Source organism: Saccopteryx bilineata, chromosome 5, assembly GCF_036850765.1.
Source record: "Saccopteryx bilineata isolate mSacBil1 chromosome 5, mSacBil1_pri_phased_curated, whole genome shotgun sequence".
In the NCBI taxonomy this organism is placed as follows: Eukaryota; Metazoa; Chordata; class Mammalia; order Chiroptera; family Emballonuridae; genus Saccopteryx; species Saccopteryx bilineata.
In genome coordinates this window covers 132,870,463-132,896,831 of record NC_089494.1, presented here as the reverse complement: position 1 = coordinate 132,896,831, position 26,369 = coordinate 132,870,463, and the positions used below count along the sequence as shown (strand labels likewise).

Genomic DNA, 26,369 nt, shown 5'->3' with positions numbered 1-26,369 from the left:
GGAGGTCTCTGTAGGCTGATGAACTACAAGAGCAGAGACACCCTCAGTCAGCTTTATTTTGTAATGCAGAGAACAAAGCCATTTGCAAAACAAGGGAGTCTCTAATACAAAGTCACATATGTAAGGTATAAACCAGACCTTTCTCAAAAGTGCGTGACTTTTCATCATGCATCACATTATAACTAGCAAGTCCATAAACAACGGGTAGGAGGAAGGATATGTAGATTGCCTCAAGGAACAAAAACAGAGAGTATGGGGAAGAGTTTAGCCTTTGGTTTAACCCTTAGACTTTGTCAGCTTACAGCCTGTCTCCCACACACCTGAGAAGGATAGGCGGAAAATTTTTTACTATTCTTTTTACTCTTTTGGAGTTTTGAGATTTGAGATTAAGAATCAGGTCTTACAAAAGTATACTTCTAAAACCTTAAGAAACAATTTTCCAACCTCTTTCAAAACCTTCCAAAAAAATGTTGGTAAGTTTTGAAGCCACTTGTTAAAAATTTAAAACTGTGATAATTTCCAATTAGGCTGTAAGAGATTGATAACTAGAAAAATTAAAATTTATTAAGTAAATTTTCACATAACCTTTGCATAATTGGCATATAGAATTTAAGAATATAATGATACACTTCTAGTTAGATCTGCATATCACAATGAAATATTTCATATCAATTTCAAAGGTGCCTTTAAATCTGAACATGGAAATAAATGGACTTTGAAACCAGCCCTTTAACTATTGATCCAGAAAGTTCTAACTAAAGTTTTCAGAAGTATTGACTAAGATAATGAATCTTATTTAATCATTGTCAATCCCACAGAAATTTTATTAATAATAACATTTTAATTATAGCAAGGCATTTGTGCTGGTAATAAAAATTTCTAAATGTTAATTTTACCTCTACCTCATTCCTTTTAAATTTGAGTTTGCTGTATATTTATAATTTATGTAACATATTAGTACAGAAGTCCATGAGTGTGTGGTTTATAATGGGATATGTACCTACTGGGCACATGTTCAACTTCATTGATGGGATTGGTGATGAAGTTTGGGTGATGATGCTGCAGAATAGAGCTCTCCCTTGGATGGGAGGCCCTACCTAAGCTGAGCAGTGAGGGAAGTGTTGAGGATGAAAGAGAAAAGAGAGGTAGGAAGGCCCAGAATGCCATTACCCCTCAATTCCAAGAATGGAATTCTAGAATCTCTAGGCAGTTGGAGACACAAGAGCTAGAATTCTTCTTCTAAAGGCTCTGAAGACAGGATCGCCTGTGCCGGGAGGAAACAGAAACGGCCTCATGGGCGGCAGGCTCGTGGGAGCTGCCCAGCACAAACTGAGTAAGTTGAGCTGGACTTCATCTCTGGCTGAAATGGAGTCTGTCTCTGCACCTAAAGGGAATGCCTAACTCTTTGTATTTGTGTTTCCCCCAATTCATACCATTAATGGGAAACCTTTAGAAATATATTGCCTCTGTGGTTTCCAGCAGGATGGACAAAGGAAGATTGAATTCTTTGCTGTCCTGATCCTAGGAACACAGCATTTACTTGAAAGTAACTCTTAAAGGGAGAACCTGCACTCCTTCCTTGCCTGTGCTGTGTCCTCTCCGTACTTGGGTTTATTCCCTAAGTCTGGCCTTCCACATCCGAGGCCGGCAGATGTTGAAGTTCTCGTTGGTGACAGACTTAGTCTCAGGACAAAGCAAGGTTGTCTGACCTGGTCTTCTATTCATTCTTTGACAGGTTCTGCCCCCACAGGCCCCAGGATGAGGGCTGCCAGCATCTTGGCCCTGATTGGCTGCCTGGCCACAGTCACTGAGTCTAAAGTCTACACTCGCTGTAAACTGGCAAAAATATTTTCAAGGGCTGGCCTGGACAATTACAAGGGCTTTAGCCTTGGAAACTGTAAGATTCTTTCCTTCCTGTTCTCTTTCTACCCTTGATCTCTCCCTCAAGATATCAAAGGCCCCATCCACATCCACTTCTATTTACTTGTTCCCAGTTTTTCTCTACTCTGCCCCACCAGGGGTGTCCGCTAGGGGCTCACATGTTCTCATCAACAGCTCCTCTCTGGAGCCCCTCTGCTTTCCCTTGCCCCTCATGCCCAACTTCTGGAGTCCTGTACTCATGACTCTAGCAAAGGAAGGAGAAAACAATGCTACCCTTGCAGGCATTGTTGGGGCAGATGTGACTTTTAGTCTAGACCAGACTTGGCCACAGACTAGACATGAGTTAAGTGTGCCATTCTTGCCTGTCATGTGCCCAACGGCTGTGCTGCCTTCCCCGACCCTCCCCAGGGTTATTGGAAGCAGAGCATCACTGTAGTATATGTGAGGGAACGCTCCCCTAAGATAGGGCTAGAGGGTACGATGCATTTCTTTTTGGGCATCTCTGACTTTCCCCCTCCAGGGATCTGCATGGCGTACTATGAGAGCCACTTCAACAGCACGGCTCAGAAGTTCCTGAAGGACGGAAGCATCGACTATGGCATTTTCCAGGTAAACAGTGATACGTGGTGCAGACGCGCAGAATTCCAAGAAAAGAACTACTGCCACATTACCTGCTCAGGTACAGTTCTGATCTTCATCCTTGGGGACAAAGGCATGAGAGCTAAGAATAGAATATCCACCCATTTTCTGCTTTCACTAAAATTTGAAGTTCATATGTGCAAGTAGGTTTATACCACTAGGCCAATTCAACAGTTCCTAAGGTAACACTCCTGACCCTGTGGCCTAATTGTCCAATTACTGATTTATGCCTTCTAGGAAGTTTGTTATTTTTGTTTTTTTAGCAAGAGAGAGAGCGAGACTGAGGAACAGACAGGCAGAGATAGGCAGGAAAGGAGAGAAATGAGAAGCATTAATTTTTATGTGGTACCTTAGTTGTTCATTGACTACTTTCTCATATGTGCCTTGACTGGGGGGCTACAGAAGAGCAAGTGACCTCTTGCTCAAGCCAGCGACCTCAAGGTTTTGAACCTAGGTCCTCAGCTTTCCAGACCAATGCTCTATACACTGCGCTATATCCTGGTCAGGTGTAGGATGATTTTTTTAAAGTCCACCATAAAAACGGTGGGATAGACAAGTGACCTTACTACCCTTTCATGGATAGAAAAATTAAACATCCCAAAAAGGAGAAAACTGTGTGCCAACTACTTCCCGTAAATGATTCACTCAAAAGATCCAGTATCTGCCTGTTTGTACAGAATGAGACAAATAAATACACTTGACATAGCTTTTCTTCAAAAGTAGAAACAGAGCTTGAGTTCACTACTATAAAGCCAGTAGCCACGGCCACCATCACAGCCGTCTGGCCCATGCAGGTTTGCATTTGATTCAAGCAGATGGTAATAAAACAACGGAGCCAAGAACTGGTGGGTCGTTAGCTTTAATCTTAGCTTGCACCCAGTGGGCAAGAAATACACACAGTGGGAAAACACTTCCCTTTCCATTCAGGGCTCCCAAAGCCACGGATTTATCCAAGTTTTCTAGAATCAAAGTTTCTAGCTCACCAGCCCCATTCACCTCGTTCCCCATCTCCTTCTCTCTGCACAAACTCTGCACAAACTGGCTTCTCCTTCAGCACTCCACCATCTTAGCTGCCTCTCTTCTCCTCCATGTGGCCTTTCTCTGCTCTCCTCCAGCATGGGCTCCTCCTAGGACATAATCACTCTTCCCCAGAACAACGTAATCTTTCTTCCTCTTAAAACCTTTTGGGCCTGACCAGGCAGTGGCACAGTGGATAGAGTGTCGGACTGGGATGTGGAAGGACCCAGGTTCGAGACCCCAAGGTCACCAGCTTGAGCACGGGCTCATCTGGTTTGAGCAAAAGCTCACCAGCTTGGACCCAAGCTCGCTGGCTCCAGCAAGGGGTTACTTGGTCTGCTGAAGGCCAACGGTCAAGGCACATATGAGAAAGCAATCAATGAACAACTAAGGTGTCGCAACGCACAACAAAAAACTGATGATTGATGCTTCTCATCTCTCTCTGTCCCTGTCTATCCCTCTCTCTGACTCTCTGTCTCTGTAAAAAAAAAAAAATTAAATTAAAAAAAAAAAACCTTTTGGCGTGAAAGCCCTCCCCCAACACACATTAACATAATAACACCCATCCCAAGCAAGAAGGGCAATTAATATCATCACCTGGGCAATGGGCTTCCATGTGGACAGCGCCATCTTTAACAAAGTGAGCAAAATATATTTTATCTGCCCAAAAACTACCAAATCTTCAACTTTAACAATCTAAGAAATGCATATGTGCAAACAATTGAGTAAAATAGCAAAATGCATCAGTCATGAATTCTGGCCCTGGGGAGGAGAACCCATGCTCATGAGAAGTTATGTGTGGCCCTATAAACAGGTGCGGGTCGAGTGTTGTGGGTTTCAGAGGAAAGAGGTATTGTCAAGAAAATCATGGAAAGTTTTGTAGACATCATGATATTTGATGTGAGACTTGGAAAATAGATAAGGTTTGGCTGTTCAGAGAGAGAGAAGTCCTTCCAGGATAGAGGAACAAAAACAAAGTAGTGTCTGTGAGGATGTGTGGATATAAACAGGGAGAGGAGAAACTGTTTTCCTATCTGGGGCAAAGGAGACGTGAAAGCAGCTAACAGGACATGTGGTCGGAAAGGTAGACAACTACTTGACCATCAAGGACCTTGGAAGCCAGGCTAAGGAGCACATACTCATTTCTGCTTGCAAGAGGAACCCAAGAGAGGTTAGTTAATGAAGCGTTGTTTCAGAACACTTAATCTGCAGGCAGGGTGTGAGAGAGATTAAAATGGGGATTATTTAAATGCCACTCCCACTGTTAAAGTGAGAGACTAAAGGGCTGACAATGGTCAAGGGTGGAGCACGGAGAAGGGACTGATGCAAGAGGTATTCAGTAGCAGAAGGACAGAGCTCAGCCAATGACTATCTTTTTTGTACCCCTTCTAAAATGTAAGCTTAGAAAACACAGGAATTTTATCTGTTTTGATCACTAATGATCCTCAGTTCCTAGAATGGTACCTGGCCATTGTTGGAACTCACTAACTATTCATTAAATAAATAAATGGAGGAAATGACAGAAGCAAATTAAGGTTGGTTGAGGCCCCGGGCACAGAATAAAATATTGGGCCCCTTAAAAAAAGAGAGAGAGACAGGAAAAATAAAAATACATGTTAACCATATTTTTAAATAAATAAAAACTATTATGTACTATTAATGTTAAAATTGCACATCTGAAACCAAACTTGGTGTCATTAGAAAAAAAGTGTAAAGTTGGGGTTTTGCGGGGCCTTTCATAAGTCGGGGCCTGGTGCACGCCTGGTGCGCCCACTGTTAAATCCATTTCTGGGGAATGAAGATCAAGGGTAAAAACAAAGAATCATAAAATATTATATGGCAAATTCTTTAGGAGTAGGAAATAAAATTTAACTTCTTTTTGACACATACAAGAGGATCAATATATATGTTGGCATGCAGAAATGATTGAACAATATGTTAATATATCTAGTAAATTATCCCTACATTAATAAAATGCTCACTACTTCCAGGGGAAGATCACCCAATCATTGATCAGCCCTTAATTTAGAACATTCTTTTGGTGAACCAAAATCTATCTCCTTATAGCTTTCTTCTATTAATCCTACTTTTTCATTCTGGATTTATTCAAAACAAGATTGCTCTGTTTTATGCATAGAAACATATTTAATATTTAAAATTATTGGTAGATATTTCTCATCTTCAATTTACTATCTTCTGGGCTAAAACATCTATTATCTTCACTTTTCCTGCAGGTAGGACTTTTAAACTCCTTCCCATCGTGGTCAATCTCATTAGCATTTCCTCAGAGTTTGTCAATGGAGTCTTTCCATTGAACATGGTGATTGGACAGGTGCATTACCTCCAATGGTAGGTCCCACATGGCCTCCTAAGGAATGTTCCTTCCTTAATTTCTGAAACCTGTGAATATGTTCATTTACATGGCCAAAGAGGTTTTGCAAATGTTTCTAGGGGTACTGACCTTGAGAGGGAGAGGTTATCCTAGGTACCTGGGTGGACCCAATCTGATCTCAAGTCTTTAAAAATAGAGAATTTTTCCCAGATGTGGTTAGAGAAAGATTTGATGACAACAGAAGAAGAAGAGATTCAAAATATGAGATATTCAACCCCTCATTGCTGGAAAAAAAGGGCCATAAGTCACAGGATTTAGGGGGCCTAGAGAAACTGGAAATGGCCCTCCACCAACATTCAGCAAAGAAATAGGGACCTTAGTCCTACAACCACAAATAACTGAATTCTGCCAAAACCCAAATAAGCAAAAATAATAATAATAAATTAAAATAAAATTAAAAAAAAGATCTTTCCCTAGAACATCCAGAAAGGAAATCAGCGTTCCCAGGTACAATACATATAGGAGGACTGCTGTGTCTTCCTGGTGCACTGAACCTTTTATCATTAAAGTCAATGTCGCTCCTTAACTTTGATAATACAGTGTGTCTGTAAAGTCATGGTGCACTTTTGACCGGTCACAGGAAAGCAATAAAACATGATAGAAATCTGCACCAAATAAAAGGAAAACCCTCCCAATTTCTGTCGGATGATGTGGCAGCATGTGTGCATGCGCAGATGATGACGGAACACCGTGTATACAGCGGAGCAGCCCACGACCATGCCAGTCGAAATGTGGACAGTACAGAGGAAAGTTCAGTGTGTTCTGTGGCTCGCTAAATTCAAATCCGCAGTCCTGGCCGGTTGGCTCAGTGGTAGAGCATTGGTCTGATGTGCAGGAGTCCTGGGCTCGATTCCCGGCCAGGGCACACAAGAGAAGTGCTCATCTGCTTCTCCACCCCTCCCCCTCTCCTTCTTCTCTGTCTCTCTCTTCCCCTCCTGCAGCCAAGGCTCCATTGGAGCAAAGTTGACCTGGGTGCTGAGGATGGCTCTGTGGCCTCTGCCTCAGGCACTAGAATGGCTCTGGTTGCAACAGAGCAACGCCCCTGATGGGCAGAGCATTGCCCTCTGGTGGGCATGCCAGGTGGATCCCGGTCAGGCACATGCAGGAGTCTGTCTGACTGCCTCCTTGTTTCTAACTTCAGAAAAATACAAAAAAAAAAAATTCAAATTCGAATCCGTGACCAAAGTGCAACGTGAATATCGTCGCGTTTATAACGAAGCACCACCACATAGGAATAACATTACTTGGTGGGATAAGCAGTTGAAGGAAACTGGCAGTTTGGTGGAGAAACCCCGTTCTGGTAGGCCATCAGTCAGTGACGAGTCTGTAGAGGCTATACGGGATAGCTACCTAAGGAGCTCTAAAAATGTGTGAGCCCACATTGAACTGCACTGAATAGGTATGAAACTGGGAGGGTTTTCCTTTTATTTGGTGCAGATTTCACATTTCTATCATATTTTGTTGCTTTCCTGTGACCAGTCAAAAGTGCACCATGACTTTACAGACACTCTATTTCTTATCCTAAAATCGGCTTTTGCTGACAGTAATATAGTTTATTCAACCTTCTTTTCATTCTTTTACTTTGTATCTATCATGGGTTTCTTACAGACAAAACATAATTAGTTAGGTGTTGCTTTTATATCCAGGTCAACAAACCTCTGCTTTTCAATAGGAATGTTGAGACCAAGGGTCAGCAAAGCTCCATAAGTCTAGTACCCGTCTGACACCATACACCCTTATTACAACACTGTTGACTGTTTCCCTTTGCTGTATTTTATATCCCCATGACTGTTTTTAGCACTGGAAATTTGTACTTCTTAGTTCCTTTGTCAGTGGAATTCTGATGTAGATTTTTGGGAATCTTTTCCAGGTAGCTTTTACCTCTCAGAAACTGTTCACTACAAAGTCCAGCTGTCCTGGCCTCTGAGCTGTTCTCCTCCATTTAGATTGCTATCTCCTGCTTGTGTTCTGCCTTCCTGATCTGGACAGTGCCTCTGGGCAGAAAGTTGTAGCAATCACAAAGCTCACCTTGTTCAGTTTCCATCTTTTAAGAATCATGATTCCGCATTATATGCTGTGTAATGTCTGAAAATTATGCTTTTCTATAGTTTGTCTAGTTTTCTAGTCGTTTGCAGTAGAAGAGAAAAACTTGCTATCCTATCATGACTGTGTTTGATTTTACATACAGTTTAATATAATAATCATTTAATATTGTTCGATTTAGTTCGAGGTAAGGAAGTATGGGGCACATATATATCTACAAGACAACCTTGGAGTCTAGAAATTAGAATATTGGATGATTCGTGGCAAGAGGTAAAAGAATGTGCACATCTGTTTCCCATCATAAAGAGTATGGGATTAGTTAGGGACAGCTTTAAAACAGAAAACAAGATGCTGATTTTGTATCATAATTCCCCCATAGTGACTAGCATCCCTCAGAGGGAGTCTTTAATTACAGACAATATAATTCTGTTCCATAAATTACAGTGGGGACATTTGTTATGAGAACCCCAAAATAACTTAGTTTTAGGGTACGTTTACAAGGTACATTATACTGCATGTATATACTGTATACATGCACCTCATGTCTGTTTTTATTATTATTATTATTATTATTATTATTATTATTAAGTGAGAGGTGGGGAGGCAGAGAGACAGACTCCTGCATGTACCCCAATCGGGATCCACCCAGCAAGCCCCCTACCCATCTGGGGCTTTGCTTCATTGCTCAGCAACCCAGCTATTTTAGCACCTGAGGTGAGGCCTGCTGCCATCCTCAGCACCTGGGGCCAACTTGCTTGAACCGTTCAAGTCAAGGCTACAGGAAGGGAAGAGAGACAGACAGACAGACAGACAGAAGGGGAGTGGGAGGGTTGGAGAAGCAGATGGGCACTTCTCCTGTGTGCCCTGACCAGGAATCAAACATGGGACTTTCACATGCCAGACAGATGCTGTACCGCTGAGCCAACGGGCCAAGATTTGTATCCGTTTTTGAGGCTGCAGAATCCCTCACTTCCATACCAAACTACATTCCTAAAACTCCTGCCTACCTTCTCCAAAATATTTGGACAGAATATTTGTTATCTGTACACACATAGGAATATAAACATATTTATATATGTGTGTGTATACACACATATACATCACATAATATTATAATAACAATTTTTATTTTCTCCCAACATCATAGACCTCTTTAAAGTAAGAGGTGTCTAAGAAAAAGAAGGTGATTATTGCCACCTCCATCAAGTCTAGTTGATGCATATTGATCTCTATTTCTCATCAGCCTGGTGTCTGAGTTGGCCTTGTCACTTTAGCAAGGGGAAAGAGGTGTGAACTGTGGGCATGGCAGTAATGTTTTAGTGGGATGCAGGAGAAAGCTGAGAAGGGACAAGCTTGATGCAGAGCTAACAAACAAGTGGAAATAGTGGTTCTTTTCATGCAGATTGCTGATTTCTCTGCTGTTGGATGGAGGAAAGTAGACTGTTCAATTGAATAACACTTTGCCATTCAACATAACCCTTTCCTTATTCATGTTTGATTGAATGAAATCAACTACTTAAAGTCAATTGAGCAGAAGCAATCCTTGGCATGGCTCGGTATGAACACTTGCTGCCTGAACACATTCCTGCCCCTCTGCTGTCCCTCTGTGGCCATCCTGTTGTGTTTTCCCATATCAGCTCTGCTCTAGGCTCTTTCTTTCCCAGCCCCACAGCCTTAACATATTACCTTAAGCAAATGCCAAGTTATGTATTACCTTAAGCAAATCCCAAGTCCTAACTAGTGCTTTGAAGCATCTCAGTTGTACCACAAAATGCTATAACCAAACAGAAGGCTGGCAAACAACTTACCTGGGCTCCATGACCTGGGTCTCTGGAACCCAGTCCTCCTACCACAGTCACACAGCATGGGCAGCCAAGCAACCTGCCCTTAGCCAGATACTAGCCTTGCTCTCTGTGGGCATGCCCGGGTGCACTCCCATCCTAGTGTAATAAAACGCTGTCTGCTTCTTCGCCGCTATGGAAAATGTGTCCTTCCCACCCCTTGAGACCCCCGTGAACCCATTTCTCCTGGAAACAGAATCCAACCACTTCCAAACGCAAACCAGAGTGTTGCAGCACTTAGCAAGCACACCACATAAGTGTGTCTATGTAATTTGAACATGTATCAGATATCAAGCATCTAAGTTTGGGGAATCTCATAATAAATGAATAATTACTTTAAAAATTGTAAAGCACTTATATTATTAATTTCAACTTCATTAGCATACAGTACTCCATAAGTGGAACTCATTCCTTAAGTGTCTCTATTGGAAGAAAATAGTGAATATAATATACTGCTCACAAAAATTAGGGGATATTCCATTGCTTCATATTCATTTTGAAATATCCCTTGGGAGAGTGGCAAGATGGCGATGGAGTAGGCAGACATACCAACTTCCACCTCCCAGAACCAAAGTAGATTACAACCTAATTTTAAGAACCATCATCGATTAGGACGTCACGGAAATGGCGCCGTGAGCAGCGCGTCCGACAGCTCTCCCCTAAATCACAACAAATTTATCAACTAGAAACAGAAAAATTTATCCTCGGAGCATTCTGGAGTTCCACACAAACTGATAGCGAAAGGACTGTTATCACTTGAATCTGAGAGACGAGGGTGTGGAGGAATCTACCACAGGGACGTTCTTTCAAACCGCAAGGAAGTGCGCCTGTGTGCTATCAATAAGACCACCCTCAGATGCCGATAAGAAAGAGGAAATCAAATATTATGGATACAAAAGAAAGAGAGGTAACACAAATAGATGTGGAAAAATCTATGGAGAAAAGACTTAACATATTGGAAGCCTTGGAGCTAAATGACAGAGAATTTAAAATAGAAATCTTAAAAATACTCAGAGATATACAAGAAAACACAGAAAGGCAATATAGGGAGATCAGAAAACAACTCAATGAACACAAAGAATATATTACCAAGGAAATTGAAACTATAAAAACAAATCAAACAGAAATGAAAAACTCAATTCACGAGCTGAAAAACGAGGTAACAAGTTTAGCTAACAGAACAGCCCAGATTGAAGATAGGATTAGTGAAATAGAAGACAAACAACTTGAGGCACAACAGAGAGAAGAAGAAAGAGACTCAAAAATAATAAAAAACGAGAAAGCCCTACAGGAATTGTCTGACTCCATCAGAAAGAATAACATAAGAATAATAGGTATATCAGAGGGAGAAGAGAAAGAAAATGGAATGGAGAATATACTCAAACAAATAATAGACGAGAACTTCCCAAGCCTGTGGAAGGAACTAAAGCCTCAAATTCAAGAAGCAAACAGAACACCAAGTTTTCTTAACCCCAACAAACCCACTCCAAGGCACATCATAATAAAGATGACACAAACCAATGACAAAGAAAAAATTCTCAAGGCAGCCAGGGAAAAGAAGAGAACAACATATAAAGGAAGGCCTATTAGATTATCATCAGATTTCTCAGCAGAAACTCTACAAGCTAGAAGAGAGTGGACCCCAATATTTAAAGCCCTGAAAGAGAGGAACTTTCAGCCAAGAATACTATACCCATCAAAGCTATCCTTCAAGTATGAAGGAGATATAAAAACATTCACAAATACAGAAAAGATGAGAGAATTTATCAACAGAAAGCCCCCACTCCAGGAAATACTAAGGGGGGTTTTCCAACCAGATTCAAAGAACAAAAGAAAACAACACCACAAGTAACAGCTCCACCAAGAACACAATAAAACCAAACTTAAACTGTGACAACAAAGGAAAAAAAGGGGGGAGAGGATGGAGATTAACAGTAGCAAAGGATGATGAAGTGCAGAAATACTTATAAGATAGGGTACTACAATGAATATGGTAGGTACCCTTTTCATTACTTAATGGTAACCACCCTTAAAAAAACCACCACAAAAACACTTGACTTAAAAAAGGAAGCAACAGAGGAAAGAAGTATGGAACACAAACAAACAAAAACAAATGATAGAAAAACAAAAGAGAAGAATCAAACTAGATACAAAACTAACAGAAAGCAATTTATAAAATGGCAGTACGGAACCCACAAGTGTCAATAATTACACTAAATGTAAATGGATTAAACTTACCAATAAAAAGACACAGAGTAGCAGAATGGATTAAAAAAGAAAATCCAACTATATGCTGCCTACAAGAAACACATCTAAGCAACAAGGATAAAAACAAATTCAAAGTGAAAGGCTGGAAAACAATACTCCAAGCAAACAACACCCAAAAAAAAGCAGGCATAGCAATACTCATATCTAATAATGCTGACTACAAGACAGAAAAAGTACTCAGAGACAAAAATGGTCATTTCATAATGATTAAGGGGAAGTTGAATCAAGAAGACATAACAATCCTTAATATATATGCACCAAACCAAGGAGCACCAAAATATATAAGACAGCTACTTATTGACCTTAAAACAAAAACTAACAAAAATACAATCATACTTGGAGACCTCAATACACCGCTGACGGCTCTAGATCGGTCATCCAAACAGAGAATCAATAAAGATATAGTGGCCTTAAACGAAATACTAGAACACCTGGATATGATAGACATCTACAGGACACTTCATCCCAAAGCGACAGAGTATACATTTTTCTCTAGTGTACATGGAACATTCTCAAGAATTGACCATATGTTGGGCCACAAAGACAATATCAGCAAATTTAGAAAAATTGAAATTGTACCAAGCATATTTTCTGATCATAAAGCCTTGAAACTAGAATTCAACTGCAAAAAAGAGGGGGAAAAACCCACAAAAATGTGGAAACTAAACAACATACTTCTAAAAAATGAATGGGTCAAAGAAGAAATAAGCGCAGAAATCAAAAGATATATACAGACAAATGAAAATGAAAATACGACATATCAGAATCTCTGGGATGCAGCAAAAGCAGTAATAAGAGGAAAGTTCATATCACTTCAGGCCTATATGAACAAACAAGAGAGAGCCGAAGTAAACCACTTAACTTTACACCTTAAGGAACTAGAAAAAGAAGAACAAAGACAACCCAAAACCAGCCGAAGAAAGGAGATAATAAAAATCAGAGCAGAAATAAATGAAATAGAGAACAGAAAAACTATAGAAAAAATCAATAAAACAAGGAGCTGGTTCTTTGAAAAGATCAACAAAATTGACAAAACCTTGGCAAGACTCACCAAGGAAAAAAGACACAGGACTCAAATAAATAAAATCCAAAATGAAAGAGGAGAGATCACCACAGACATCATAGATATACAAAGAATTATTGTAGAATACTATGAAAAATTATATGCCACCAAATACAACAATCTAGAAGAAATGGATAAATTCCTAGAACAATACAACCTTCCTAGACTGAGTCATGAAGAAGCAGAAAGCCTAAACAGACCAATCAGCAGGGAGGAAATAGAAAAAACTATTAAAAATCTCCCCAAAAATAAAAGTCCAGGCCCAGACGGTTATACTAGTGAATTCTATCAAACATTCAAAGAAGATTTGGTTCCTATTCTACTCAAAGTCTTCCAAAAAATTGAAGAAGAAGCAATACTTCCAAACACATTTTATGAGGCCAACATAACCCTCATACCAAAACCTGGCAAGGATGGCACAAAGAAAGAAAACTACAGACCAATATCTCTAATGAATACAGATGCTAAAATACTAAACAAAATACTGGCAAACCGAATACAACAACATATTAAAAAAATAATACATCATGATCAAGTGGGATTCATCCCAGAATCTCAAGGATGGTTCAACATACGCAAAATGGTTAACGTAATACACCAAATCAACAAAACAAAGAACAAAAACCACATGATCTTATCAATAGATGCAGAAAAAGCTTTTGATAAAATACAACACAATTTTATGTTTAAGACTCTCAACAAAATGGGTATAGAAGGAAAATATCTCAACATGATAAAGGCCATATATTATAAACCATCAGCCAACATCCTATTAAACGGCATAAAACTGAGGACTTTCTACCTTAAATCAGGAACAAGACAGGGTTGTCCACTCTCTCCACTCTTATTCAACGTGGTGCTAGAAGTTCTGGCCAGAGCAATCAGACAAGACAAAGAAATAAAAGGCATCCATATCGGAAAAGAAGAAGTAAAGCTATCACTTTTTGCTGATGATATGATCCTATACATCGAAAACCCGAAGGACTCCACAAAAAGATTATTAGAAACAATAAACCAATACAGTAAGGTCGCAGGATACAAAATTAACATACAAAAGTCCATAGCCTTTCTATATGCCAACAATGAAATATTAGAAAACGAACTCAAAAAAATAATCCCCTTCACGATTGCAACAAAAAAAATAAAATACCTAGGAATAAACATAACAAAGAACATAAAGGACCTATATAATGAAAATTACAAAGCATTGTTAAGGGAAATCGAAAAAGATACAATGAGATGGAAAAATATTCCTTGTTCTTGGATAGGAAGAATAAATATAATCCAAATGGCCATATTACCCAAAGCAATATACAAATTTAATGCAATTCCCATCAAAATCCCTATGAGATTTTTTAAAGAAATGGAACAAAAAATCATCAGATTTATATGGAACTATAAAAAACCCCGAATAGCCAAAACAATCCTAAGGAAAAAGAATGAAGCTGGGGGCATTACAATACCTGACTTTAAACTATATTATAGGGCCACAATAATCAAAACAGCATGGTATTGGCAAAAAAATAGACACTCAGACCAATGGAACAGAATAGAAAGCCCAGAAATAAAACCACATATATATGGTCAAATAATCTTTGATAAAGGGGCCAACAACACACAATGGAGAAAAGAAAGCCTCTTCAACAAATGGTGTTGGGAAAACTGGAAAGCCACATGCAAAAGAATGAAACTCGACTACAGCCTGTCCCCGTGTACTAAAATTAATTCAAAATGGATCAAAGACCTAAATATAAGACCTGAAACAATAAAGTACATAGAAGAAGACATAGGTACTAAAATCATGGACCTGGGTTTTAAAGAACATTTTATGAACTTGACTCCAATGGCAAGAGAAGTGAAGGCAAAGATAAATGAATGGGACTACATCAGAATTAAAAGTTTTTGCTCAGCAAGAGAAACTGATATCAAAATAAACAGACAGCCAACTATATGGGAACTGATATTTTCAAACGACAGCTCAGATAAGGGCCTAATATCCAAAATTTACAAAGAACTCATAAAACTCAACAACAAACAAACAAGCAATCCAATAAAAAAATGGGAAGAGGACATGAACAGACACTTCTCCCAGGAAGAGATACAAATGGCCAACAGATATATGAAAAGATGCTCAGCTTCATTAGTTATTAGAGAAATGCAAATGAAAACTACAATGAGATACCACCTCACTCCTGTTAGATTAGCTATTATCAACAAGACGGGTAATAGCAAATGTTGGAGAGGCTGTGGAGAAAAAGGAACCCTCATTCACTGTTGGTGGGACTGTAAAGTAGTACAACCATTATGGAGGAAAGTATGGTGGTTCCTCAAAAAACTGCAAATAGAACTACCTTATGACCCAGCAATCCCTCTACTGGGTATATACCCCAAAACCTCAGAAACATTGATACGTGAAGACACATGTAGCCCCATGTTCATTGCAGCACTGTTCACAGTGGCCAAGACATGGAAACAACCAAAAAGCCCTTCAATAGAAGACTGGATAAAGAAGATGTGGCACATATACACTATGGAATACTACTCAGCCATAAGAAATGATGACATCAGATCATTTACAGCAAAATGGTGGGATCTTGATAACATTATAAGGAGTGAAATAAGTAAATCAGAAAAAAACAAGAACTACATGATTCCATACATTGGTGGAACATAAAAATGAGACTAAGAGACATGGACAAGAGTGTGGTGGTTACCAAGGGTGGGGGGGGAGGAAGGACATGGGAGGGAGGGAGGGAGGGAGAGAATTAGGGGCAGGGGGAGGGGCACAGAGAACTAGATAGAGGGTGACGGAGGACAATCTGACTTTGGGCGAGGGGTTTGCAACATAATTTGATGACAAAATAACCTAGACATGTTTTCTTTGAATATATGTACCCTGATTTATTAATGTCATCCCATTACCATTAATAAAAATTTATTAAAAAAAAAAAAAAAAGAACCATCATCTGGAAAAACCAACTTTGGACTAAACTAAGAGGACTCTTTAACCAAGGAACACTGAAGAAGCCACAATGAGACTGGTGGGAAAAGCAGAAACGTGAAGAGAGCTGCTCAGCTCCCAGGAGCAAACAGCAGCCCAGAGAGACTTGCATGGCGGGAAGTGAGTTCAGCAAAGAGGGAAGGGTCCTGAGCCCCAGGAACAAAGCCCCAACCTGCAGCCCCAGAGCTTAGAAGAGGCATACGGACAGTATTTAGCTGCGAAACAAGTCAGGATACTGTTTGTGAGAAAGAATCTGACTTCTCAGACTCAGGATTCTTCTTAAAGGGACCGTGCAGAAAACCTCTCTCACAACCACCCACCTGGGGCTCCAGTGGACAGGAGAGAGGAGAGGACCGGAGCAGTGGGAAGAGAGTGTAATCTAGGAGGCACAGGGAGAAACACTTTGAGGAACAGCCACCCTAACACCTGGGATGAGTCACTCCCCAAATCTGAAGCAAACATTTCCCCTGGAAACAGCAATACCAGTGAAAGGAAGCAGGATACCAGCCAAAAAAGCTCTTCTGTGGCACTCAGAGCAGAGTCGCTTAGAAGGAGGGAACTTTTGGGACTACAATATGGAGTGTTATTGTCTGAGCTGCAGCACCCCCACCCACATGGCTGAGGGCTCACTGGAGGGCAAGCAGTGGTGGGACATGGAGGCGTGGTTCCATAGGCAAGGACAGAAGCTGTCCGGCCATGACGAAGGCCCGGGTGTGAGCTCAGTCTTGCCCAGCGGGGGTGAAGGGGACACGCAAAAGTGGTCAGGCCCAGCTGCGGCCAACCTGCAATCCTGCCTGAGGGGGAAGGGTGGGAGCCCTGGAAGGGGCAGACCTGCCACTGAGCAAGGGCACAAGGGTTTGCAGCCCCGCCCAGCCCGCAGAGCTAAGGCTTGCAGCTGACCCAAGCAAGCTCCTCCAACAAGAGTGGGGTGAAAGCCATGACAGGCGAAGACCTGTGACTGAGCATGAGCACACAGGCCAGCCCAGCCAGCAGAGCCAAGACTTGCAGCTGACCCTCAAGAAGACTCCTCCCATGGGGGCCAGGCAAAAGCCCATAAACAGGTGGAGACCCATAGCTGAGCAAAAGTGCTCACAGCTGCCTGCAGTGCCGAGGCTTACAGCCCAGTCATGGCACATAATGCCACCTGTGGGAGCGGGGCGAAGGCAATGGATGCTGAGGCCTGTAGACCCAGGCATGTGATCACAGCTCCTCCCGTGGATGAGAGGCAAAACCGCAGTGACAGCCCCAGAGGGCTGGCACCGGCAACACCCATACCTGAACACCCTAGGTAGTAGTGGAAGAGGGGGTGGTGGGCCTGCAGATACACCACACCTGGGGAGCACAGAGGCAACACCCATTGGACTCCAGTGGGCAAACCCTTCTTATACACAGACAAAATGAGAAGGCAGAGAAATGCAACCCAAATGAATCAAGAGAAATCCCCAGAGAAAGACCTGAATAAGTCAGATATCACCAAATTATCAGATTCAGAGTTTAAAATAATGATTGTTAGAATGCTAAAATCTTAGAACAACAATAGATGGTCATTACAAACACCTAAATCAGGGGTCCCCAAACTATGGCCCACGGGCCGCATGCGGCCCCCTGAAGCCATTTATCTGGCCCTTGCTGCACTTCCAGAAGGAGCACCTCTTTCATTGGTGGTCAGTGAGAGGAGCATAGTTCCCATTGAAATACTGGTCAGTTTGTTGTTTTAAATTTACTTGTTCTTTATTTTAAATATTGTATTTGTTCCTGTTTTGTTTTGTTTTGTTTTTACTTTAAAATAAGATATGTGCAGTGTGCATAGGGATTTGTTCATAGTTTTTTTTTATAGTCCGGCCCTCCAATGGTCTGAGGGACAGTGAACTGGCCCCCTGTGTAAAAAGTTTGGGGACCCCTGACCTAAATAAAGTCATAGAAAATGTAAAAAGGAACATTGAAATAATAAAAAAGAATCAATCAGAGATCACATATAATATCAGAAATGAAGACCACAATGGAAGGAATTAAAAGCAGGACAGATAAAGCTGAGGATCAAATCAGTGAGTTAGAGGAAAAGATAAATGAAGACATGGAAGCACAGCAGAAAAAAGAAAAGAGACTCAAAAAGTCTGAGGAAACTATAAGAGAGCTCTGTGACAACATGAAGAGAAATAACATTTGCATCATAGGGGTTCCTGAAGAAGTAGAGAAAGAACAAGGGATAGAGACTTTGTGCAATCATATCATAGCTGAAAACTTTCCTAAATTGATGCAGAAAAAAGTCTCACAAGATCAAGAAGCACAGCGAACTCCATTAAAGAGAAACCCAAAGAAATCTACACCAAGACACATCATAATTAAAATACCAAAGCTAAGTGATAAAGAGAAATTATTAAAAGCTGCTAGAGAAAGAAAGACTATCACCTACAAAGGAGCCCCCATAAGGATGACTTCTGACTTCTCAATAGAAACACTTGAGGCCAAAAGGGAATGGCAATAAATATTTAAAGTAATGCAGAACAAGAGTCTACAATCAAGACTTCTTTATCCAGCAAGACTATCATTTAAAATTGAAGGAGAGCCTGACCAGCTAGTGGTGCAGTGGATAGAGCGTTGGACTGGGATGCAGAAGGACCCAGGTTCAAGACCCTGAGGTTGCCAGCTTGAGCGCGGGCTCATCTGGCATAAGCAAAAGGCTCACCAGCTTGGACCCAAGGTTGCTGGCTTAAGCAAGGGGTTACTCAGTCTGCTGAAGGCCCACAATCATGGCACATGTGAGAAAGCAATCAATAAACAACTAAGGTGTTGCCACAAAAAACTGATGATTGATGCTTCTCATCTCTCTCTGTTCCTGTCTGTCTATCCCTATCTATCCCTCTCTCTGACTCTCTCTCTGTCCCTGTAAAAAAAAAAAAAAAAATTGAAGGAGAAATAAAAAGTTTTCCAGACAAGAAAAAACTCAAGAAATTCACTACTACCAAACCAAGGCTGCAAGAAATGCTAATGGGCCTGTTGTAAACAGATCAAAGGGGAAAAAGAATATAGTAAAAGAGGAATACAGCTTTAAAGAATAAAATGGCAATAAACAAATACATATCAATAATAACCTCAAATGTAAATAGATTAAATAATCCAATCAAAAGACATAGGGTAGCTGTGTGGATAAGAAAACAGGACCCAGGCATATGCTGTCTATAAGAGACACACCTTAAAACAAAAGATGCACATAGACTGAAGGTAAAAGGATGGAAAAAATATTTTATGCAATTAGAAATGAAAAAAAAAGCTGGGGTAGCAATACTTATATCAGACAAAATGGACTTTAAAACAAAGGTTATACTAAGAGATTAAGAAGGTCACTACACCCTGACCAGGCGGTGGTACAGTGGATAGAGCATCGCACTGGGATGCAGAGGACCCAGGTTCAAGACTCCGAGGTCACCTGCTTAAATGTGGGCTCATCTGATTTGAGCAAAAGCTCACCAGCTTGCACCCAAGGTCACTGGCTCAAGCAAGGGGTTACTTGGTCTGCTGAAGGCCAGCGATCAAGGCACATATGAGAAAGCAATCAATGAACAACTAAGGTGTTGCAACACACAACAAAAAACTAATGATTGATGATTCTCGTCTCTCCATTCCTGTCTGTTTGTCCTTGTCTAACCCTCTCTCTGACTCTCTCTCTGTCTCTGTAAAGAAAAAAAAGGTCATTATATAATGATAAAGGGAGCAATCTAACAGGAAGATATAACCATTATAAATGTCTACGCACCTAATATAGGAGCACCCAAATATATAAAGCAGACTTTGATGGATATAAAGGGTGAGATCAACAGCAATACTATAATAGTAGGGGATCTCAATACCTCACTAACATCACTAGATAGATCCTAAAGAAAGAAAATTAACAAAGAAACAGCAGACTTAAAGGACATACTAGATCAACTCCATTTAATAGATATCTTCAGAACCTTTCACCCTAACACAGCAGATTATACATTCTTTTCAAGTGCTCATGTACATTCTCTAGGATAGACCTCATGTTAGGGCACAAAAGTGGTCTCAACAAATTTAAGAAAATTGAAATCATATCAAGCATTTCCTCTGATCACAATGGCATGAAACTAGAAATCAACCACAACAGAAAAACTGAAAAATACTCAAACACTTGAAAACTAAATAGCATGTTTTTAAATAACAAATGCATTAACAATGAGATCAAAAAAGAAATAAAAAATTCCTAGAAATGAATGATAATAAGCATATATCAACTCGAAATTTATGGAACACAGCAAAGGCACTCCTGAGGGGGAAGTTCATAGCACTGCAGTCATACCTCAAGAAGCTAGAAAAAGCTCAAACAACTTGACCCTGCATCTAAAAGAACTAGAAAAAGAACAGCAAGTAAAGCCCAGAGGTAGTAGAAGGAAGGAAATAATAAAGATCAGAGCAGAAATAAATGACATAGAGGCTAAAGAAACAATACAGAGGATCAATGAAACCAAGAGCTGGTTCTTTGTAAAGGTAAACAAGATTGATGAACCTTTTACCAGACTCACCAAGAAAAAGAGAGAGAGGACTCAAATAAAATTATTATTCAACATAGTTCTGGAAGTCCTAGCCACAGCAATTAAACAAGAAGAAGAAATAAAATGCATCCAAATTGGAAAAGAAGAAGTAAAATTATCATTATTTGCAGGTGATATGATATTGTATGTACAATAGAAAACTCAAAAGTCTCAGTCAAAAAACTACTGGACCTGATAAATGAGTTCAGCAAGGTGGCAGGATATAAAATTAATACTCAGAAATCAGACTCATTTTTATACACCAACAATGAACTGTCAGAAAGAGAAATTAAGGAAACAATCCCCTTCGCTATTGCAACCAAAAAAAATAAAGTACCTAGGGGTAAATTTAACCAAGGAGATTAAAGACTTGTACTCGGAAAATTACAAAACATTAATAAAAGAAATAAAGGAAGATATAACAAGTGGAAGCATATACTGCCGTGCTCATGATTAGGAAGAATAAACATCACTTAAATGTCTATATTACCCAAAGCAATTTATAATTTCAATGCAATACCAATTAAAATAACAATGACATACTTCAAAGTTATAGAACACATATTCCAAAATATTTTATGAAACCAAAAAAGAACATGAATAGCCTCAGCAATCTTCAAAAGGAAGAATAAAGTGGGAGGTATCACACTTCCTGATATCAAGTTATACTACAAGGCCATTCTACTCAATACAGCCTGGTACTGGCATAAGAACAGGCATAGAGATCAATGGAACAGAAAAGAGAACCCAGAAAGAAACTCACAGCTTTATGGACAACTGATATTTGACAAAGGAGGTAAGAGCATACAGTGGTGTAAAGACAGCCTCTTTAACAAACGGTGTTGGGAAAATTGGACAGCTACCTGCAAAAAAATGAAACTAGACCACCAACTTACACCATTCACAAAAATAAACTCAAAATGGATAAAAGACTTAAATGTAAGCTGTGAAACCATAAGCATCTTAGAAGAAAACATAGACAGTAAGCTCTTCGACATCTGTCGCAGCAATAAATTTGCCGATTTATCTCCACAGGCAAGTGAAATAAAAGATAGGATAAACAAATAGGACTCTATCAAACTAAAAAGCTTTTGCACAACTAAGGCAATAAGAACAGAATAAAAAGACAAACTACACAGTGGGAGAACATATTCGGCAATACGTCTAATAAGGGGTTAATAACCAAAATTTATAAAGAACTTGTAAAATTCAACACCAGGAAGACAAACAATTCAATCATAAAATGGGCGAAAGAAATGAATAGACACTTCTCCAAAGAGGACATACAGATGGCCAATAGGCATATGAAAAAATGCTCAACATCACTAATCACTAGAGAAATGCAAATTAAAACCACAATGAGATATCACCTCACACCAACCAGAATGGCGCTCATCAACAAAACAACACAGAATAAGTGCTGGTGAGGATGTGGAGAAAAGGGAACCCTCCTATACTGCTGATGGGAATGCAGACTGATGCAGCCACTGTGGAAAACAGTATGGAGATTCCTCAAAAAATTAAAAATTGAAATGCCTTTTAACCCAGCTATCCCACTTTTAGAAATATACCCCAAGAACACCATTGCACTGTTTCAAAAGAATAAGTGCAACCCCATGTTTATGGCAGCATTGTTCGCAATAGCGAAGATCTGGTAACAGCCCAAGTGTCCGTCAGAGGATGCGTGGATTATAAAGCTTTGGTACATATATATAATGGAATACTACTTAGTCATAAGAAATGATGACATTTGATCATTTACAACAAAATGGATGGACCTTGATAACATTATACTGAGTAAAATAAGTAAATCAGAAAAAACTAAGAACTATATGATTTCATACATAGGTGAGACATAAAAATGAGACTCAGAGACATGGACAAGAGGGTGGTAGTGCCTGACCTGTGGTGGCGCAGTGGATAAAGCGTCGACCTGGAAATGCTGAGGTCGCCGGTTCGAAACCCTGGGCTTGCCTGGTCAAGGCACATATGGGAGTTGATGCTTCCAGCTCCTCCCCCTTCTCTCTCTCTGTCTCTCCTCTCTCTCTCTCTGTCTCTCCCTCTCCTCTCTAAAATGAATAAATTAAAAGAATTAAAAAAAAAATTTAAAAAAAAAAAAAAAAGAGGGTGGTAGTTACGGAGCATTGGGGGCTGGGGGAGGAGCACAAAGAAAACCAGATAGAATGTAACAGAAGAGAATTTGACTTTGGGTGATGGGTATGCAACATAATCAAGTGTCAAAATAACCTGGAGTTGTTTTCTCTGAACATATGTACTCTGATTTATCAATGTCACCCCATTAAAATTAATAATAATAATAAATGGGAAAAAAAGGAATATCCTTTAATTTTTGTGAGCAGTATAGATTTTAAGCCTCATTTACTGGGTGAGTTTGATCTATAATATAGGCACAATAATGGAGCCCACCCATATGGCTGTTTGAGGACTAACAGAGACTTGCTATATGCCTGACATATAGTAAGTTTTATAAAGGTTAGCTATTAGTTATAACTATTATTATTCTAAATACTTATCTCTCCAAAACCAAGGCAAACATTTTTATAGAAAGCAAAAACTCAATTTGATACTATTTATATAGATTACAGTTTTTGTTTTTTGCTAACTTTCTCCTGGTTAATACATTTTTGTTTTGAATTAAAAATAAGCCACATTAAGAATGAATTTGCTAAAAAGAAATCTATCACTCCCTTTATCCTCTAGGTAAGCCTTCTGAGAAAGCAGCATAATTAGCATACTTGAGGAATACTTTCCTTTTCAACTGCGTTACAAAATAATGTGATATTATAATATCCCATCAAAGTGCAACCTTTTAGGCTACATTATACTCTTTGGTTATTTTTTTCTGATAACAGAAATAATGTATCTTTATTATAAAAGATTTAGAAAATATACAGTGATAATTTAAAAACAGTGGTGATTACACAATTTAAGAGCTAATCTTTCTTAAAATAGTGGTGAGTCAATGACTTTTTTTTTCTTTGTAACAATATCCTCTAACAGTTTGAGTTGATAAGAATGTTATCTATCAGCATTATCTAATATGAGAATCACTAACCATGTGAAAGGTGCTAGAAAACATCTGAAATGTAGGAAAAGCAACTGTGGAACGGGAATCTTTAACTGTATCTGTTACTTAGACTTTAATAGTCACCTGTAGGTATTGGCTACCATATTGGACCGTACAACTTGAAACAGAATTTTTTACAATATTGCTCACTTTGTATTGGGAGTATTTTTCAGTTATTAAATCTTATAAAAATATGATTTAAATGGCTCCTTATTTCATTATATAGAGGAATTATTAATGTGAACATTGTAATTACGAGGCAATTCGATGCCTTCCATTTGGAAGTAAATTTTCTCTTGTAAATAAAACAACAGTAAACCATTTTGTGAATAAATCTTTGAATTCATGATTATTACCTTGGGGGAGAGATCCAGGAAGCAAAATTACTGAATGAAAGGATAAGAACTGCTCCAAGGCTTTGGAGTCGCTTTCCTAAAAAGTTGAACCCCCTGCACTCCCACCAGCAAGAACTCAGGAGAGCCTACCGCATTCGTCATTGTCAACATCAAGCATTGCCCAATTCTTTAAAATTCTTTTTAAACTGGTAAACGGAAATGACATCAGGTGGCATGGGTTTTTCAGTCTTTGGTTGGTGGTTGCGGTTGGCATGGAGATGGGCTGCTTAGATCTCTCTGGAAGGGAAGACACTGGCCTCAGCTGCATGTGTGTGTCTGTAGTCTGCATGGCCCCTCCTTTAGGGTGTGCCTCAGTTGTCAGAGCCACCGCCCACCCAAGGCTAGTCCTTTGGGCCCACACCCACACCCACTGCCCAAGTGAGGCAGAGACTTAGAGACCTGGCCACTTGGACCTGATATGAGCAGCTCTGATGGACAACATTCACTTCCCAGCTCCCAGCATCAGCTGGGGCTTTGAATGACCTGTATCAGAGGTGGACATTTCCATCTGTCCAATCCTGCTTCTGCCCCATTGCTTGCACATGTGTGGGTCCCTGATAAATACCTTGTACCCCAACCCCCTCTTTGGATCTGCTTCCCGAGAACCCAATCTGCAACAGAAGTGACATTGGACTTTAATGCTTCTTTCTGTCATGTTTGTGTTGGGAAAAACTTTGAAGCCACTTCTGGGTGAGCAGGAAAGAATGCTGATATTAGTACATTTTCAACTGAAATGATTATTATGTCTGAAATAATAATAAAAATAATATAAGCCACATAAAAATAATAAAAGCAAAGATTGATGTATTTGACATGAAGCTTAAAATTTTCTGCATGTAAAAACACTTTGGATAAATTATTTTTTAATACACAAACTGGAAAGTTACAATAGACAAAGTTTAACACATAGAGATCTTCTATGTCAAATTAATTCTAGCAAAGAAAACATTGTACTGTCCTGTCTTGTATATTTCTTCAGGACATAAGAAACAGTCTGCTGTTGTGTCATCTCTAAACACAATTTCAAAAACTCTCCAGGACTGATCTATTCCACAGAAACTTCAAGAAATCCAAGATATGGATGATGTGGAAACAAAAGAAATTCTTTGATTTGCCAAGAAGCTCAACAAAACTAAGAGTATGGCTCATAGTTCTTCCAAATCTCCTGTTCCAAAAGAGCAATGAGAAAAGGGATGAAAAATCTCAAATAGCAAAATCTTAGCTAACTCTATACTTCTTCTCTTTTGCAGCCTTGCTCAATGACGACCTGGTGTATGCAATTATCTGTGCCAAGATCATTGTTAGAGAGACAGAAGGGATGGACTATTGGTAAGAAACTTCCTTTGGAAGACTTAGTCTGACATGGGCAACACTGCTGTGTGTCCATTTATCATGGCCGCATGGACATTTACAAACGCCTATGCAGAGTGGTCCAACAGTGGTGTTAATGTGACTCATCTATGCCCTTCATCAGAGTGTGGGTGTGCAGGAATACAGTGGAAGGCATTTGTACAGGGAGGAGCGATGGTATTGAGTCATGATCATTTTCAATGGTTTTTCACACTCCAAAAAATGGGGAAAAAAGAGTTGCTGTTCAATGTGATCTGTAAAAGCCTCAATGAAGTCAGACATCAGAGGAAAGAAAGCTTGGGTCTTCTAGACTGGGATAAGATTTGGAGGGCAGCAGTCACATTTTGTAAGGAGAGAGAGACAAACATCAGTGAGAAGAAAATTACCATGTCAGGTACATGATAAGTAAACAGGACACTTCCCTAGAATTGTGTTTAGTGATGCACACTCTCATCTCTAGGCTGTGCTTCTTGAGAACATGGTTAATTAGATCACCCATGTGGGGAACCCAGTGTTCAGAGAAATGGGTGTCAAACTAAAAGTCCCATCTTTATAAAAATTTCTTCCTTGTTGCTGAGGCAAATAATGACGCAAAGAAAAGCTGGAGAAAGCTAAGTCTTCACACGCAAAAGGATAGAGTCCTTAGATCTCAGGGTCAAATAAAACTAAATCCTGGACACTGCAGGTCATTTGTGTTCTCTGCCATTTTTGTACCTAAGAATACCTGGATTGTCATGCTCTTTTCTGTTGTTTCTGCTCCTTTGTCCTCCTCAGGCAAGGCTGGAAGAAACACTGTGAGGGAAGGGACCTGGCTAAGTGGAAAAGAGGATGTAATGTTTAG

At 39.7% G+C, this 26,369-nt stretch overlaps 1 protein-coding gene across 1 annotated transcript; it reads left to right on the top strand.

The window, feature by feature from the left end:
• Nucleotides 1-1,758: 1,758 nt before the first annotated feature.
• Nucleotides 1,759-26,369, top strand: LOC136306548 (lysozyme-like protein 1). Its single transcript, XM_066233058.1, has 4 exons — nucleotides 1,759-1,897; nucleotides 2,402-2,560; nucleotides 25,429-25,507; nucleotides 26,303-26,369. The coding sequence occupies exons 1-4, from the start codon at nucleotides 1,759-1,761 to the stop codon at nucleotides 26,367-26,369; spliced, it is 444 nt and encodes a 147-aa protein (XP_066089155.1).

Excerpts from the sequence above, each read along its gene's own strand:
- LOC136306548 (XM_066233058.1), top strand. The coding sequence starts at position 1,759 with ATGAGGGCTGCCAGCATCTTGGCCCTGATTGGCTGCCTGGCCACAGTC. Across the intron at positions 1,898-2,401 it reads GGGCTTTAGCCTTGGAAACT|GGATCTGCATGGCGTACTAT; the intron begins GTAAGATTCTTT and ends TTCCCCCTCCAG. Across the intron at positions 25,508-26,302 it reads ACAGAAGGGATGGACTATTG|GCAAGGCTGGAAGAAACACT; the intron begins GTAAGAAACTTC and ends TGTCCTCCTCAG.